General features: G+C 40.9%; 1 protein-coding gene across 1 annotated transcript in view; it reads right to left on the bottom strand.

Annotated features, from left to right (window-relative positions):
• Positions 1-19,734, bottom strand: part of LOC129709812 (cation channel sperm-associated protein 4-like) — a 62,072-nt gene that overhangs the window by 21,664 nt on the left and 20,674 nt on the right. The window contains exons 2-6 of the mRNA XM_055656418.1: positions 18,463-18,522; positions 13,584-13,727; positions 9,551-9,652; positions 7,375-7,466; positions 5,955-6,084 (exon numbers count right to left, since the gene is read on the bottom strand). Coding sequence (XP_055512393.1) covers positions 5,955-6,084; positions 7,375-7,466; positions 9,551-9,652; positions 13,584-13,727; positions 18,463-18,522 — 528 coding nt within the window. The remainder of the gene's footprint in view (positions 1-5,954; positions 6,085-7,374; positions 7,467-9,550; positions 9,653-13,583; positions 13,728-18,462; positions 18,523-19,734) is intronic.

Genomic DNA, 19,734 nt, shown 5'->3' on the forward strand with positions numbered 1-19,734 from the left:
CTTCTTAAATGATGTTTACAAACAGTTGATCTTGGATGGTAAAGCCTAAGGTTTGGCTGATGTCTCTAACAGTTTTGTCTTGTTTTCTCAGTTTCACAATGGCTTATTTGACTTTCATCGTCACTACTTTGGTCCTCATGTTGATAAAGAGCAATATAAGTTTCCAAACGTGATGGAAAGACTGGAGGGAAGACTAGGTGCGGAGAGCTCTCTTATACCTGCGTTAAGGAGGCATTTAAGCACACCTGTGCAATTACAAACATCTGTGAGCCATGTGTCTCAAACATTATGGTGCCCTGAAACGGGGGGACCAGATAAACACAGCTGTAATTTCTACATGGTGTTATAAAACAATGTATAAAACACAGCTATAATTTCTACATGGTGAAACCAAAATGTATAAAAATACCCTTTAATAAAATCTGACAGTGTGCACTTTAACCACATGTGATTTTTTTCTATTACAAATCTCAAATTATGGAGTACAGGGGCAAATAAATAAACGATGGGTCTTTGTCCCAAACATTATGGACGGAACTGTATGTAGCTGGTCCAGTTGAGTTTTTGGTCACTTTATGGTAGTGGGATCTCAACAATAATACAGACAGCTTGCTAAGGCTCTGGATTTTCAATAGCTGCCTGCATTCGACACCAACACCATCGTAAAGTTTGCAGACAACACAACAGTGATTGGGCTGATCACCAACGGTGATGAAACAAAATACAGAGCGGAGGTGCAGAACCTGGCGGACTGGTGTGCACGTAACAACTTGTCACTAAACACCTCCAAGACCAAGGAGCTGATTATTGACTTCGTCAGGTCACATAATGGAGAATCCGCCCCAATCTCCATCTACGGGGAAAGTGTGGAGAGAGTGTCCAGCTTTAGATTTCTGGGCACTCGCATTTCAGAGGACCTCACATGGTCCACCAACACCGCTGCGCTGGTCAAGAAGGCACAGCAACGACTGTCCTTCCTGAGGACATTAAAAAAGACTGGTCTGCCCCAACAGCTGCTGACAACCTTCTACCGCTGCACCACAGAGAGCATATTAACGTATGGCATCTCTGTGTGGTATCTCACATGCACGGAGGCGGAGAGGAGAGCTCTTCAGCGCGTCGTCCACAGAGCGCAGAAGATTATTGGGACATAGCTACCAGCCTTGGAGGGCATCTACCACACACGGTGCCTCAGGAAGGCCGTCAGCATCCATAAAGACTCCTCACACCCTTGTAACGGTCTGTTCGAACTACTTCCCTCCGGCAGACGTTACAAGGCCTTCTATGCCCGAACCTCCAGACTCAGGAACAGCTTCATTCCCAGAGCTATAGCGGCTCTGAACCGGCCCTGCTGAGTGCCCCCCACCCCCCCTGGACTGTCTCCCTCGGATGGTCACGTCACACAGATACATTTGCACTTTAGTCTGTTTGAACTGTTTTTACTATTTTACTGTTCTTTTTACAATCCATGTTCTCGGGGTATCTAAATCAAAATGTTATTAGTTATTCATGTTATGACATCGGATGGAAGCTGCATACCAAATCTCGTTGCACTTATGTGCAATGACAATAAAATATATTATTATTATTATATTATTATTATATGGCACAAAATATAACTTGACATTTATTAGGTGGCTCAATACCAAAAATAGAAGATGCTGGAAATACTCTGCTGGTCAGGCAATGTCTGTGGAGACAAAAACATAATTCTAGCCATAAATAAATGGAACAGAAATAGGCCATTCAGATCGTTAAACTTGCTTTGCCATTCAGTAGGATTATGGCTAATCCCACATTTCCCAAGTACTCTTTCATGCCCTTGATGATTTAGTGATCAGAAGTCCATCCGTCCAGGTCTTTTATATGTACATATATATATATTTACACAAGAACCATCTTCACAATGCTCTGTGGCAATGAGTCCAAAAGCTAACAACCTTCAGAAGAAACATTCCCTCATCTCATTGCTGCATGGGCATTTCCTTATTCTGAGACTGAGCTCTCTAGTTCTGAACTCTTCCATGAGTGGAAACATCTTCTCATCTTTTATAAGTCCCATAGAAGCTTATACGTTTCAAGTTGATAACCTCTCGAATCAGAATCAGAAGAAGTTAGTCATGAAATGCGTTTTAAGTGGGAGAAAGAATAAAAGGAGCGTGAAAGTGTGAAGACCAGAAAAGATTGAATGATACATGGTTCATCTGAGTTGGTGCAATGAGGAAACTGCAAATGTCATCCAAAATGCCAGAAGACAAAGTGAGAGAAGAAAATACTGGAAATACATGATACAAGACTAAATGGATAACTAGTTTACATAACTAAATTCAATTCTGAGTCCAAAATGCTGCAAAGTTGGAATATGTATTGCTCCTTGAGCTTACATCAACCTTGATCCTCTCTACCTCCCCTCCTCACCATCCATTCTCTCCATAACTTCAAATTTGCTTCATTTCTAACTTTTTAATAGTTGTGATGAAATGTCATTGACATGAACTTCTGAACCTGAACTGAAATGGTGCTGGCTCATCTGAGGCCTACGACAAAACAATAACTGAATAAAGCTGATGCATTTTAAGAAACTCACCACATAAATTAGCACATACATAAAAGGACAAAGGACAAAGGAGATGGCCTCCTCTGTCAAAATGATCCTTTAACCTTTAAGTACCTGCATGTCTGTGGGATAAATTCCAAAACAGGGAAATGCACACAATATACAATTTCTTGCTCTAGTCTAAAGGTCACCTGAAGGAGGTTCCTTGAACACACAGATTTAGTTCAGCAGTACGCCATCCAGGCCCAATGAGACTGCTCCATCATTTGGTAAAATCATTGCTGATCTAACTACAACCTCCACCTCCCATTCCAGTCTAATTCAGGTAACCTTTGGAGAGAATTATACTGCAAATGCACAATGAAGTCATTGTCATATTGTTCAGTCAGTCAGAAAGGGTACATAAAATGCTTATGTGAAGTGGGTCTCTAGCTTTGCACGAAATGTCATGCTGAGCCAAAAGATCAATACACCCAATCTGGAAGCAATATGCTTATCTGTGTTCGCCACTGTTGACACTTTTACACTGCAGTGGTTGATGGATCAGATTCATCTTTTTCAGGGCAAACGAAAAGATCGAAGTCTTTAACTCTCTGTGGAAACAATCAAAACTCTGCTTACAGTTAATCACAAACACTACTATCAAGAGAGAACAGAGAGATGCTGCCCAAAGAACAGATGTCTATCTGGTTCTGCGGTAGTGCCAGTGGTAATGCAGTGTGTATGGAACTGTGTCACTATCAGGAGATCTTTCCCCTTTCATATCTGACGCAGGCTATATCCTCGCTTGAATCCCAAAGTCAAATAGACTGCAACCACTCAGACTGGCATGGAGCAGTCAGGTCAGTCCTTCCAGGCCAAGAGCTAATTGTGGGCATCTGGTGTCCCCACCAGAAAAAGTAGTAGCTTTCCATCAGCTTGGCAACAGCTACAAACAGGATGGAAAAGATTAGTAGAGCGGGGTACCTTTGGATCTTAAAGCTGGTGTAGGAGGCATGCACTATGTTGAATCACCAGGGGGTACACAAAACCAACTGCTTTTTGTAATAGATTTCCATGGACCAAAATTTACACCTGCGTATGCTGAAATACTTCTGTACGTGATAGGAATCTCATAATAGTTCCTAACTTAATAATTTTGTAGGATCATAAGAGATGAATGAATATATTGCACACTGTTTTTCCCCATTTTCCTCGGAGAAACTTTATTCATGAGAATGATATATTCCAACTTTTTAAGGGAGTATTATGCACCCTCGATATTGAGTATTCTAGACCTTCTTGCAATTTTGATGGGAGGACGCCATCTCTCTTGCATTACATTCAGCCTGGATTATATTTACAATAAAAAAAACCTATGTCAGAATGCTATTCATTGACTACTACTCAGCTTTCAACACCATAATACCAATAGCCTCATCACTAAACTTCGGGACCTTGGCCTTGGAGCTTATATATGTAACAGGCTTCTGGGCTTCATGACTGGCAGAGCTCAGCTGTTAAAATTATTCATAACATTTCCTTTGCCCTCCTCCCCAGGGTTGAGTGCTCAGTTCCTGGCTCTGATCCCTGTACGCTCATGGCTGCTTAGCCAAGTACAATGCCAACTTGAACTTTTCATTTGCGAATAATACTAATGATGTCGGCCGGATCAACAACAACGATGAGGTGAAGTACAAGAAAGAAATCGAGAACTTAGTGTCATAATGTCAGGACAATAAGCTAGCTGCTAACATCAGTAGGATGAAAGGTAGACACAAAAAGCTGGAGTAACTCAGCGGGACAGACAGCATCTTTGGAGAGAAGGAATGGGTGATGTTTTGGGTGCCAGTCCCGCTGAATTACTCTAGCATCTTCTGTCTAGCTTTGGTTTAAACCAGCATCTGCAGTTGCTTCATACACTATAGTATGAAAGAATTGATTAAGGAAACGAGGGCGTGAACACAACCCTGTCCACAACAACGGCGCTGTTGTAGAGAACGTTAACAGCTTTAAGTTCCTAGTATCCACATTACCAGCAACCTAACCCAATCCCCCAATACTAAGATAGCAATTAAGAAAGTACATCAGCATATTTCCTTTCTTAGGCATCTGAAAAGATTCAACATGTCAACAAGGATTCTCTCAAGATTCTCATTGCTTTGAAAGTATTCTGACTGGATGCATCTCAGCCCAGTATGGCAAATGCACTCCTCTTGCCCACTTGAATCTTCAGAGACCGGTGGACACAGCCCAGCTCATTATAACAAATCCCTAGAACCTCATGATATAACCTTTAATTCCTTAAGTCAGATGTTTTGAAGGATATTGAAATTTAATTCAGTTGACATTTGACTGATAAGTGAAATTATCGACATTAGAGCAGTCTTTGACTTCAAGGCTACAGTGTGTGGCACTAGTATTATTTTTACATCTCTATCTGTAGAAATTATTGCACTGCAGAAGATGATATAATGGAGAGGGAATGATGCCAACAATGAATAGTTGACTGATGATCTTTCCTTGTATCTTTATCCAGTTTTTTAATCCTTGGATGGCTGAAATCTGCCATTTTAAATCACCCATGTATTTCAGTTCTGCCCGCTACTGATACAGTTTGCATGTAATTGCTGCCACTGCAAGAATAAGGTAATGGGTTTTTTCCTCCCACATTATTCAATTTCATAGCTCTGTGTCAGCACCTTATTTGCAGCCATCCAGAAAGTAGCACTCAAATGGAAGGAATATTTCTGATTACCTTGGTTTTGTGTAAATGAACCCACATTGAATGAATCAATATAGATGTTGTTCAATTAAAAGGCTGATCGTTTACCTGATAATGGTTAGTACTGGCAACAAATCTGAGAAAATGTTCTCAAAAAATTCACGGTGCATCCTATTTTCCATTACTTGCCCGAGGATACAGATTGATGAAGCAGATTTTTGTGAGACTGCTGTCTCCAATACTTTCATAATTTATTTGAGTACAAGTTAAAAGCTAAGTGAGGAGGCAAAGGCATTCATACCACAATATTCATCTATTTGCGTAGTGGTGACCTGAAATATGAAGACAAGATGAACTGATGAGGAACAAAGGAGTCACTTAATTTCTCAAAAGAGCTGGCATGGGCCACAGGGACGTTCTTCCTCATGTTTAACTGCAATTTGAACACTGGTGCTGTTGTAATTCTTTCCTATCCACGCCTGCCACACATTTTTGGTTGCATCTTAAAATATCTTCCTATCTTTAATCGTTCCAATTTTGATGGAAGGCCACTGACCTGAAATATTATCTCTGTAGATGCTGACTGTCCTGATGAGCATTTCCAACATTTTCTATTCACTAAGGAGGACCCTAGGGCATTTTACAATATGAGTAGCATCAGTACAGAAACAATCATTACTTACTTGTACTCACCAATGTGATCAGGATGAGCAGGAAGATAACGTTGGCCATATCATACACTGACTGGACAATCACTTGCACCATAATGGCCAGGCCCTGGATGGCAGCCAAACTCCTCACCATTCTCAGAGCTCTGAGCACTCTAGGAAAGGCAATATAAAACTGTGTTCAATCGCAGTTAAAAAATAACTTGCTAGTAAACTACCTACCCAGCCGCTTAACTACTAGGCTTTCTAAGTAAATGTAAACAAATGTCCCAGTGTTTCATTTTCTTTTCAGTACAATTTATCCATTAGATGTGCTTAAAATAATTGATGTTGTTCTCACCAATCTGCATAAAGAAAATGCACAATAGAAAGAGCTACATTTATTACGCAGTTCAAGATTTTTTTCAAAGCTTATTCCATCAAAGAAAATAGCAATTCAATTCTGTGTGGTGCATACTAATTTTGTTAATGGAAGACTTTAATTAAAATAGTTAACCATGATTCATTTGATAATCTTTCCTTCATACATTTTAACTAGCAATTAAACCAGTACACGATAAATATGTTAAATTAGCAAAACATTCAAGTGAGCAAAACATTCAAGTAAAATGGCACAAATAAATTTCAATGTATGCACCAGACAGATCCTTGTTTGGTTTATAACAAATAAATGGGCTAATCTTTTCCAGCTCCTAAATTACAGGAAGGAACATAAAATATTTTCACAGAGCTTCCAACGCGAAGTCTGCACCATTGAGAGTTTGGAAAAAACTGTTTTACTTAAAAAAGTCCAATTGGAGATCAGCCCGTTAGCATGGAATTTACATTGGTATAACATAAAGTAGGTCATCTGTTTAGATCAGTGCTTCTTAACCTGGTGAATGGTGAATGAAATTATTTTGGGGTGAATGTTTATTTATGTTTTTTGCTCATGTGACAAAATACATTTTATATATAAAATTATACACAAGGGAGAAATTACCAAAAAACATACGAGAATTTAGTCGAGTGTGAATGAAATGTTGTGATAAAGACTCAAGGATGAATGACACTGAAATGGTTTAAGAAGCACTGGTTTAGATCATGCTGAAAAACGTACTAATTCAGAGGAAAAGTTAAATTAGCAAATCAGGAGTTAAGAGCAAAGAAATACAATCTATGTCCCCTATGAGGTTGCCTACTGTATGCATTATGTGGAAAATATTTCATGAATATTTATTATGTGTCTGAATATATGCTGCATCAAGGAGACCAAATTTACTGATGATGCATGCCTGTACAGAGAATGTATTGTAAATGGCCAAATGAACACGAGTATGTCTTTAAAATGGGGCATGACTGGAAGAAACCAATAATTTAGTTTTATTTTAACTTTAAATGATCCTCTGCTATTCATTTTTGGAGAGAATTATCAACTATACGAAAAGCAGTACCATCCTACCTACCTCAATACATAGAAAATCTGATTACTGCTTGACAATGTGGAGCCCAAAAATAAGGTGGATGTGACCATGAAATCAGCAATATTCCAGCCATCCTAGAACATTTCCAGAACAAACACAAATAAATATAACAAGCATCTTTCACAACCTCAAAATATCCTAAAATACTTCAGTCACTTATGTATTTTTAAAGTGCAGTCAGCATGTATGTTAGGTAATGCATTAGCCAGTATGAGTACACCAAAAGCACACACAATGTAACAAGGTAATTGACAATTTAAACTGTTATGATTGGAGCGATAAATATTAGCCAGGACACTGGGTAGAACTCCTTAGCACTTCTTTAAGAAGTGCCCTGGGATATTTTGTAACCCTCATTTGTGCAGATAGTCCTATTAGAATCACGGAAAGAATTTGGGCTGTGAAACACTGGTCACAAGCAGATGGTGGAGCACCCAGAGAAACCCCATGAGATCACAGGGGGAATGTGAGAACTCCACATATAAAGCATTGAGAGTCAAAACTGAACCCAAATCAATGGAGCTGTTGCCTGCAGCTCTGGATAACAGCTTTGAGGCACAGAAGGAATGTATCAATTAGACCATAAAAAACCCTTTCCTTCAAAATATATATCTCATCGGGAGATCTCAGCCACCTACTTTGTAGAAAGATTGCTGCAAAATAGCACCAGACATTGAAAGAAAATTAAAGGGCGTTCTAAATGTGGTCTGACCAGTGTCTTATAACGTCTCAGCATTACATCTTGTTTTTTATATTCTAGTCCTCTTGAAATAAATGCTAATGTTGCATTTGCCTTCCTAGAAAATAATCCATGACTTTATTTCTACTACCAAAATGCACAACTCCCCACATTGCAATGCTGTATTCCATCTGCCACTTCTTTGCCTACGCTCCCAACCTGTCCAAGTCCTCTGCAGAGACCCTGCTTTCTCTACGCTATCTATCCAAACATGGATTTTTTTGTCACCTGTAAACCTAGCCACAAAGTTTTCAATTCCCTCATCCAAACCACTGATAAAGTAGTGAAGAGTAGCAGCTATAGTGCCGACCCCTGCAGAACACTGCGTCACTGGCAGCCAAATAGAACAACTTGTTCTATTTGATCTTATTTGATTGTGCACGCCGGATTGATTGCATTCGTCGAAACAGGGCGGACCACGTGAAGGTTGCAATCTTCCACCCCAATAATATCCACTGACTCTCCTTTGTCTATCCTGATATTTACTAGAATTCCATCAGACTCATCAGGCATAACCTCCACTTCACAAAACCATGCAGACTTTAGCCTATTTGATCATGTGCTTCTAAGTACTCAGAAACCTCATCTTTTATAATGGACTCCAAAATCTTACCAACCACTGAAATCAGACTAACAGGCCTATAGTTTCTCCTCTTTTGCTTTGTTCCTGTGTGAACAGCGGAGTAACATTCGCAATTTTCCAATCCTCTGGAACCACTCCTGACTCTAATGATTCTTGAAAGATCACCACTCATGCCTCCACAATCTCTAAAATCACCTCTTTCAGAATCCTGGGGTGTAGTCCATCTGGTCCAGATGACTTTACCACCTTCAGACTTTCAGCTTCCCAAGCACCTTCTCCTTACTCCACTAACTTCTGCCCCCTCTCTTGAATTTTAGGCATGTTGCTGGTGTCTTCCGCTGTGAAGATTGGCGCAAAAAAGTTATTCAATTCATCTGCCATTTCTTTATTCCCCATTATCACTACTCCAGCTTCATTTTCCAGCAGTCTAATGTCCGCTCTACCTCTCTTTTACTCTTTATTTATCTGAAGAAACTTTTGCTATCCTTTTTTTATATTACTGGCTAGCTTGCCTTCATATTTAATCTTTTCTGCCCCTATGGGGAGATTATGAAAATCTCCATTCTCCAAATCTAGTATCTACTTTTTTCAAACCGAGGGTCACCCATTTATTTACAAGTATACATTTAAATCACATACAATATTTGCACTCTTGGCATTTTCAGTATCCTACACAACTGAAGAACAATTCATCGGATCCAGTTAAACGAATGGATTTGATGTGATTTCCAATGATAGCTTCATGCAGACTAACCAATGATTACTTGCAGGTTCAATTTGTTTGCTATTTTTTGCAATACCAGTGCCTAGCTTTATGTCAGTAAGGCAATATTTACCTTCCAAAATATCCAGAAGCCGTAGTACCATTTCAGCAGCATTTCCCAAAAAAAAATCGTCGCCACCACCTGCTCAAAGGTCACAAAGATTACGAAGTACCGCTGTGTGAGGGGGAAACAGCAAAAACACAGAATAATGCCTATAGGAGCACTCACATATAAAGCAGATCAAACAACAATGATTCTTGATGATTTATAAATGCGATTCAACTCAAGTACATTTTAAGTATTAGCACCGAAAATGTAATCGCAAATATCCTTCTAAATTCCAGTGAATACAGGCCAGGTCGACCCATTCTTTCATCATTGTCAGTCCCGCCATCCCGGGAATTAACCTGGTGAACCTACGCACTCCCTCAATAGCAAGAATGTCCTTCCTCAAATTAGGAAATTAGTTATACATGACCCTCACCAGGGCCCTGTACAACTGCAGAAGGACCTCCCTGCTCCTATACTTAAATTCTCTCCCTATGAAGGCCAACATGCCATTTGCTTTCTTCACTGGCTGCTGTACCTGCATGCTTACTTTCAGTGATTGATGTACAAAGACACCCAGGTCTCGTTGTCCCTCCCCTTTTCCTAATCTGACTGCATTCAGGTAATATTCTACCTTGTTGTTGCCACCAAAACGGATAACTTCACATTTACCCACATTATACTGCATCTGCCATCCATCTTCCCACTCACCCAACCTATCCAAGTTACCCTGCAGCCTCATATCCTCCTCGCAGCTTTCACTGCTACCCAGCTATATGTCAAACTTGGAGATGTTACATTTAATTCCCTTGTCTAAATCACTAATATATTGTCTGTACTCGTTCTCACCTAACAAACAGCTTACAATGGCCTGTTTACATAGAAACATAGAAAATAGGTGCAGGAGTAGGCCATTCGGCCCTTCGAGCCTGCACCGCCATTCAATATGATCATGGCTGATCATCCAACTCAGTATCCTGTACCTGCCTTCTCTCCATACCCCCTGATCCCTTTAGCCACAAGGTCAACATCTAACTCCCTCTTAAATATAGCCAATGAACTGGCCTCAACTACCTTCTGTGGCAGAGAATTCCACAGATTCACCACTCTCTGTGTAAAAAATGATTTTCTCATCTCGGTCCTAAAAGACTTCTCCCTTATCCTTAAACTGTGACCCCTTGTTCTGGACTTCCCCAACATCGGGAACAATCTTCCTGCATCTAGCCTGTCCAACCCCTTAAGAATGTTGTAAGTTTCTATAAGATCCCCCCTCAATCTTCTAAATTCTAGCGAGTACAAGCCAAGTCTATCCAGTCTTTCTTCATATGAAAGTCCTGACATCCCAGGAATCAGTCTGGTGAACCTTCTCTGCACTCCCTCTATGGCAAGAATGTCTTTCCTCAGATTAGGAGACCAAAACTGTACGCAATACTCCAGGTGTGGTCTCACCAAGACCCTGTACAACTGCAGTAGAACCTCCCTGCTCCGATACTCAAATCCTTTTGCTATGAATGCTAACATACCATTTGCTTTCTTCACTGCCTGCTGTACCTGCATGCCTACTTTCAATGACTGGTGTACCATGACACCCAGGTCTCGTTGCATCTCCCCTTTTCCTAATCGGCCGGCATTTATAAGTGTTACTTTTGAGCATATCTTTCATGCATTTGTTCTATATCTCTACATCATCGTCTATATCTCTCGTTTCCCTTTCCCTTGAATCTCAGTCTGAAGAAGGGACTTGACCTGAAACGTCACCTATTCCTTTTCTCCAGAGATGCTGGCTGACCTGCTGAGTTATGCCCCTGTCCCACGATGTGAGTTTACCCAAGAGCTCTCCGGAGTTTAAAAAAAAAATCAAACGCGTGGTAAGTACGTAGAATGTACGTAGCGGGTACGTGGGAGCTTGTGGATGTCTCGTAGCGGCCCGTAATGCTAACGGCAGGTACTCGGGAAACGCAGTAACTCGTGAAACGCGTGCAAAACTGTGAAAAATGTCCAAGAGTAAAAAAATACTCGTGATGAAGCCCCACGAGTTTGATTTTTTTTTTTAAATTCGGGAGAGCTCTTGGGTAAACTTGCATCGTGGGACAGGGGATTTACTCCAGCTTTTTATGTCTATCTTCAGCTGAAGTAGTACTTCAACATTCCAAACATATAAGGTTACTTCAATAGAGCAATTTTAAATACTGTGAAAGGCCATGAAAGGTGCCACAAAATAAAATACTTTCCTTGTTTTCAATCTGTTGGATGATGATTGCTGGACTGCTGGGTCTGCAGAGTGTGCACCTAGTAGAGATGCAGTCTCAACTCTATCAACCTGGATTCAATCCTGACCTCTGGTTCTGACTGTGTGTTGTTTGCACTTTGTACCTGTAATCATGTGGGTTTCTTCCAGGTCCCCTGGTTTTTTCTCCCATCCCCAAGGTGTGTGGGTTGGCTGCTCTAAAAGTGCCTCTAATATGAAGGCAAATTATAGTATCTAGTGAAAGCTACTAAGAATGTGAGGAGAGTAAAAATAAAAAAAACAAGATTAGTATAAATGGGTACATGAGGATCAGATGGATTTGGTGGGCCAAAAGGCCCATTTCCATTTTTCAAAGCTCAATTACTCTTCAATTCCCTTCAAATATGAATATCTAAAGACACAATGCCAGCTGTTTGAGATTGCATGATGTTTGAGCTTCTATTAGAGTACATTAGAGATTTGGGGGAAATTGCCATTGTCGCGATGAAGCCAATAACTTCCTTGTAAGGTACCATAGTTGAGCCTACAAATGTGTTGATGAAACTGGTCACTTGCACCTGCTGGAAGGATTAGACACTAGTCACTGCACAAAGACCTGTAGTAAATCGATGCCAGATTACTTTATTCATTAAGATTAAAAGCAGGTTTTATAATGGACCAAGCATTTTGGTATGCAACTCCTCAGCCCACTTTTGTAGGCCCTAGCCACACTGCACCTGTCTCATCATCTTTAGATCTTGCTCTTTTTGCATTCAATCCAATTGTTCACATTTCACTCCACTCCTTTATTAATGTTTTGTTCATCAAACTTCAGATGTTGCAAAACACACAACTCTTCCTTTCCTGTTCCCCTTCAGAACCACCGTGTCCTTTTCACTTTTTAGTTCAGCGTTCCAAGCAAGGCAGCGAAGGTAAATCACGAACTGACTGTGAGGGTGAAAGCAATTGAAAATGTGGCCTCAAGGTTTTCCCTCACAGGTCTTGTTTGGAATTTTGAATTAAAATGTGAAACAGGCAAGGTTGCTCGGAAGGGCAAATGGAAAGGAAGATTTATGTGCCTGCACCATCTGCAGCTTATAAAACAGAAATAAATTGTGAAGAGGGAAGTAACAGCATGGAATACAAGAATACCATCACTGTCTATTTTTTCAGTTTGCTTCAGCCTATCCACTCACCAATGGTCAATAATAATGCATGGCCTCCCTTGCCTGGGTATGTAATGTAACCTTGCCTGAACTCTGTTAAGTAGATGCTGATCTCGCTGCTTGTGGCGCTTTGGCCTGATAGTGAGATGTGCAACAATTATGCAATCTGTTTGGATGATGTGGCCTGCATTGCAGAAAATCTGGAAACAGTTGCAAACTGGGTAAAAATCATGACTTATGGGTCTGAGGCTTGAAACAGTGTTAAATCTTGCAGATTTAATGCTGCTTAATTATAAGACATGAGCCTTGACTGAAAGTTTTTTTGGCAGAGTGAAATGATGGCGCTATGAATTGAGCAATTATTGGTGGTGGAGGTGGCAGAATATGACATTGAGGATACATTCTCAGACTTCAAAAAATCATGAGAATTCATTGAATATCTCACAGTTCTACATTTAGATTCTCTGAATTAATTTTAAACCATTGAATTCTATGTCTATTTGATCTCACTGCCTTCTCACTGTGTGGCTGGAAGGCTGCCGGCAGGTCAAGCAGTATTGGTGGAGACAAAAGAAAGCTGCCCATGTTTTGGGTTGAGGCCCTACATCAGGACTAGGGTGGGGAACAGATTAAATGTGGATGAAATAGAATGTTCTTTCCTTACCTCTAAAATGACAGGATTGGTCTGACAACTAATTGAAATACAGCTCCCAATAAGCAATGCTATAATAAATGACCTCATCAAGATATGGTCCAACAAATTGCGTAAAATATGTTGAGAAACTTTGTCTTCCACACTCCACTGATCCTAAAACAAAAAAGGTAAAATTAATGATAGTAGTGCCCACCCAAAAAATGTAATGTTCTGGAAGCAGGACAAATGTTGTTAAAGGGTTATTTCTACCAGGGATATTTGGATTGAAGTACAAAAGAGCCTTCTGATCCATAGCCTCAACACAATAATAGATGGTACAGACGACTGTCACAGAATAACTGAAGCATGGTTGTGCCAATGTTGGTACAGCCATTCACAAATTACATGCAGTCCTTCTATAAGTCCGCCTTGTCCTGTGGTCCTTTTAATCAATGGCTCCTTTGATAGACTGGGATCTTTGAGAATTTAGGGCTGTGACTGCTCAGTTATATTTAGAAAGCGAGATGAATAGATTTTTGGGTACAAAGGGAGCCAGAGGGCGTGAACATCCAAGCCAGACGAAGGGTGATGCTCAGGGTAGGCATGGTGTAATTTTGCATGCAAGGACAATATAGTAAATCATGTTTCAATTTCTGATGAAAATCCAAATTTTTGTGCTATCCTTAGCTCTCCTCCCAAGATGACGGAGACAAAGCTGTCTTGATTTGAGTAAAGAGTCAAAATAATCTCCCTTATTTGCTAGGAAGGAACTGCAGATGCTGGTTTATACTGAAGATAGACACAGAATGCTGGGGTAACTCAGCGGGCCAGGCAATATCTCTGGAGAAAAGGAATAGGTGAAGTTTTGTGGTCAGAACTCAAGGGGAAATCATGCTTGACTAATCTTCTGGAATTTTTTGAGGATGTAACTAGGAAAATAGACAAGGGAGAGCCAGTAGATGTAGCGTACCTGGACTTTCAGAAAGCATTTGATAAGGTCCCACATAGGAGATTAGTGGGCAAAATTAGGGCACATGGTATTGAGGGTAGAGTGCTGACATGGATTGAAAATTGGTTGGCGGACAGGAAACAAAGAGTAGGGATTAACGGGTCCCTTTCAGAATGGCAGGCAGTGACTGTGGGGTACAGTCCTGAACAAGGCTTAGTGTTGGGACCGCAGCTATTTACAATATATATCAATGATTTAGATGAAGGGATTCAAAATAACATTAGCAAATTTGCAGATGACACAAAGCTGGGTGGCAGTGTGAACTGTGAGGAGGATGCTATGAGAATGCAGGATGACTTGGACAGGTTGGGTGAGCGGGCAGATACATGGCAGATGCAGTCTAATATGGATAAATGTGACGTTATTCACTTTGGTAGCAAAAACGGGAAGGAAGATTATTATCTAAATGGTGTCAAATTGGGAAAAGGGGAAGTACAACCAGATCTGGGGGGTCCTTGTTCATCAGTCACTGAAAGAAAGCATGCAGGTACAGCAGGCAGTGAAGAAAGTGAATGGCATGTTGGCCTTCATAACAAGAGGAGTTGACTTTAGGAGTAAAGTGGTCCTTCTGCAGTTGTACAGGGCCCTAGTGAGACCACACCTGGAGTATTGTGTGCAGTTTTGGTCTCCAGATTTGAGGAAGGACATTCGTGCTATTGAGGAAGTGCAGTGTAGGTTCACAAGGTAAATTCCCAGGATGGCGGGACTGTCATATGCTGAGAGAATGGAGCGGCTGGGCTTGTATTCTATGGAATTTAGAACGATGAGAGGGAATCTTATTCCCGATGTTCGAGCAGTCCAGAACCAGGAGCCACAGTTTAAGAATAAGAGCTAAGCCATTTAGAACGGCGATGAGTAAACACTTTTCCACACAGAGTTGTGAGTCTGTGGAATTCTCTGCCTCAAAGGGCAGTGGAGGCTGGTTCTCTGGATACTTTCAAGAGAGAGCTATATAGGGCTCTTAAAGATAGCGGAGTCAGGGGATATGGGGAGAAGGCAGGAACGGGGTACTGATTGGGGATGATCAAGCATGATCACATTGAATGGCGATGCTGGCTCGAAGGGCCGAATGGCCTATTCCTGCACCTATTGTCTATTGGAACAGGTCTGAAGAAGGTTTCTGACTTGAAACATCACATATTCCTTTGAATTACCATTGATTCCCCAGTACCAGATTGGAAATAGACAATAGACAATAGGTGCAGGAATAGGTCATTTGGCCCTTCGAGCCAGCGCCGCCATTCACTGTGACCATGGCTGATCATCCACAATCAATACCCTGTTCACCTTTACTCCTTTCATCTTTTGGAAAGACATAAAGGTGAAGAAATTCAATGCCATTGTCACCTTGACTGTCACTACCAAATATAGTCTGGATTTACTTTACTCCTGCAGCCCACGGTGGACTGGCTTAGACACCTGCTCGGTGGAGTGCCATTCCTTTATACATTTGCTCAGGAGAAATGCTCCTTACAACATACTACTATGAACAGGCTTTTTGACAGATGTTCAATTATCTCCTACTTTGGCGCGCTATTAGTTTTTGTCTGATTATGCTACTGCAAACAATTAGGGTGTTTTGCAGCATCAAGTGAAAGTCATTATTTTAATGTATAATTCCCTGAAAAGAGGGTGAACATACATTAAATTGTTGACAAGTTGAATAGAATTTGTGCTTCTCATTTATGATCATGGAACAAAAATAAATGTTTTCAAATCACTGGCAATGATAAAAGTTCAAGATATCCATATCACGCATTTAACAATTAATGTAGTTTTGTGTTTATAGAAGTGACACCAAGCCCATAGTTAAAGTTGATCATCAGATGATGCTTAGGTTGTTGGACACTTAAGTTCCCCAAACCATTTTCAGTTGAGGACAGTGGGCTAAGAGGCAATTTAATTGAGTATGCTTTATATTGCAATGTACAGCTGAATATGAAAAGATTATGACTTCTTACTGAACAGTCTACTATGGTTAAAATTCTGAGGAAGAGGTTAGGAGAGATGTGTTTATGTAGACTATTATTGGATAAAAGGAAGTCTAGAGGACGGCATTTTGAAAAGAAACATTGGATAACCAAAAGGGCCACACACAGCTACAAATTCCCAGCAGGGAATAAAATTAGCTTTAAATCACTTCTAGAAGTGAAGTGGAACAGACCAACTAGACTCAGTGGCCTCAGTGACTGTATTTATGGTTTAATAATGTTTCTTGGAATTTGCACAGTGCAAGATCAACATTTAAAATCTGGAAGAGAGTAATGTCTCAACTTAACTGCAAATTATATACAGATAGTTCTGCTATAACACGATTGTTCCGAAGAAACATATAATAAAAACAATTGTGGAGATGAGGAGAGGGAAAAATAAAGGTTTACTGAAAACTGGAAATATTCGACTACATGTCACATTGTTTAATGTACTATCATTGTACGTGTCAAAAGCAGTGATTGTCAGTTTCAATAGGCACGCACAGTGATATTCTCAAGATATAACAGTGTCGATGGAAACACTATATTTTCACGTTGACGGCTTTTAGAACAAAAACATTTTTTCCGTTGTCATTTACCACAATCTCTTTTAAGTGATTCTCTAATTCCCAATCAAATGTGTTATGGAGACACAAGGAACTGCAGATGCCGGTTTGCAAAGAAAGACACAAAGCTGTGGCGTAACTCAGCGGGTCAGGCAGCATCTCTGGAGAACATGGTCAGCGATATTTCTGGTGGGGACTGATTGTAGTAGGGAGATGGAAAGTTGGGAGAGAGGTGGGATCGGGACAAAGTCTGGCAAGTGATAGGTGGGTATAGGTGTGTGTGGGGGGGGGGGTTGGGGGTGGGGGGGGGTTGGGTTGGAAGATGGGTGGACGAAGGCCAGAGATAAAAAGTCAAAAAGTGTGAGAACAGGATATTGGAAGAGAAGGGGCATGAAATGTAAAGTCAGAGAAAGGAACATAGTTGGAAGGGGATGGGGAAATGGATGCCCATCCAGTGTGGGGTTTAGGGAAAAGAGAGGGTTAAAACATTGGGGAAGGGAGATGTTTCTAGGTTAGTTACTAAATGTAGAGAATTCAAAGTTCATGCTGTTGTTTTGTTACGTACCCAAATGGAATATGAGGTGCTATTCTTCCAGTTTGCACATGGTCTCACTCTGGCAATGGAATAGGTCCAGGATAGAAAGATCAGTATGACAATGGAAAGAGGATTTAAAATGGTGAGCAACCAGGAGATCCAACTGACCTTAGCTAATCAAGTGTTAGGCGAAATGGTTGTCTTGTCCATGCTTGGTCTCGCTTATGTAAAGAGGCCACATCAGGAACACCGAATGCAGTTGATGAGGTTAGGGGAGGTGCACGTAAATGTGTCTCAACTGGAAGGACTGCTGGGGTCCTTGGGTGGATGCGAGGGAGAGGTGTAGGGACAAGTGTTACATCTCCGACCTGGTGGTTTGGGTGTAAAGGGATGAATGAACCAAGGATGTGCGGAGGAACAATCTCTACGGAAAGGGTGGGGATGGGAAGTTCTGACTGGTGGTGCGATGTGAACATGGTGGAAATGTCAGAGAATGATGCGTTGGATACGGAGGCTGATGGGGTGAAAGGACCTGGGAAACTCTATCCTTGTTCCATTTGGGGGGGGGGGGGGGGGGGGGGGGGGGGGGGGGGGGAGTGAGAGCTGACCACGTTATAACAACTTCAGCCCAGGTAATACAATTAATGTTCTCTAGTTCATCAGTCGCGTCATATCCAATTAGCATGAAGGAAATTCACATTGAAGCAGAACCGCTAGTCCTTTAAGGAATCTATTATTGATTATCACAAAATGTAATTGTACTGCAACACAGTACATTTCAAACAACACTTAATTAATTTTAGCAGACATTGGATTGCTAACATACCTTTCCCACTATGATATCATTGAAGTCTAACTTCAACTCTTTCACAGCAACTTTCGGTCCCTGGAATAGAAAAACAAAGAGATTTGGCGAACTATTTTGTGCTAAAAGAAAAGTATTTTACATTTGTCACATCAGCTAATAATGGATTAAAACATCTCAGCATTAATAAAATTCCATCCACCTGATTTTTAGTCTTTTGACTAGAATGACATTAGCCCTATTACTGTATATTTAATATGCATTGAAATATTCTACAAAGTGCAATCCCCTGCCACCTGGTGTAAAAGATATTTTAATGATATCCTTAGTCCATGGTTGAGGCATTAAAATGACAGCATGAAGGGGGACCCAAGGCAGTTTGCTCCGGTGCATAGTTTTCACACTTGCGACTCACTAGTGTGCTTTGAGAGATGGCAACTGTAACTAATTTCAGGAGATCCACAGACCTGCTGAAATTGATTCCCAACAACTCACATCAGGCTTGATCCAATGAGTATTGAACGTCATTGCGTAACCAAGGGAGAACTGATCAACCTTGAAATCTTAGCGAAGAGCAGGGCAAACTGTAGAGAGGGAAGCTGAGGTAGTGGAGGGAAGATTGAATGCTAAGCTGTTCGAGAAGCCACCAAAGGCAAAAGTGAAGTGGTAATGGTAGGAGTGATTTTGGCAGAACTGTCCCACGGTCATAGGATGTTCAAGTGAGTTGAACATGGTACAAGATGAACAATTGTCATCTGCCAACACATATAGTACTCTACTTACAACTGACTAATAAGTTCTAGCAGCAGAATTAGGCCATTTGGCCCATCTAGTCTACTGCCATTCAATCAAGGCTGATCTATCTTTCCCTCCCAACCCCATTCACCTGCCTTCTCCCCATAACCCCTGACACCCTTACTAATCTGCTAATATAGCACTGGGGGAACTGAGCCAGTATGGTCTTCTCATTGCTCCAATGTAACACCTTTAGTATGAGACAAATCATAAACGCAAATGATAAAGCACTCACTATATGTCTCTCTTCCTTGCATATGGATTTGCACAAAGTATGAAACTCATTCTTTCCATCGTGGTAGTATTGACTAACTCAATATAACTCTTGTAAATCCAATTAGCCACTGCAACACAGGTGGAAAATAGCCAATGTTTGAGTATTGCCCGAGGAACACTTTATTCAAAATCATGCGCGTTAGCTCAGACTGTATCGAGGCAGGTATGTCATTGAAATTGTCCGACCTCCTTCGGATTGTTGGAGTTGCTGATGCCTTGTCC

Source organism: Leucoraja erinacea, chromosome 26, assembly GCF_028641065.1.
Source record: "Leucoraja erinacea ecotype New England chromosome 26, Leri_hhj_1, whole genome shotgun sequence".
NCBI classification, from domain to species: Eukaryota; Metazoa; Chordata; class Chondrichthyes; order Rajiformes; family Rajidae; genus Leucoraja; species Leucoraja erinaceus.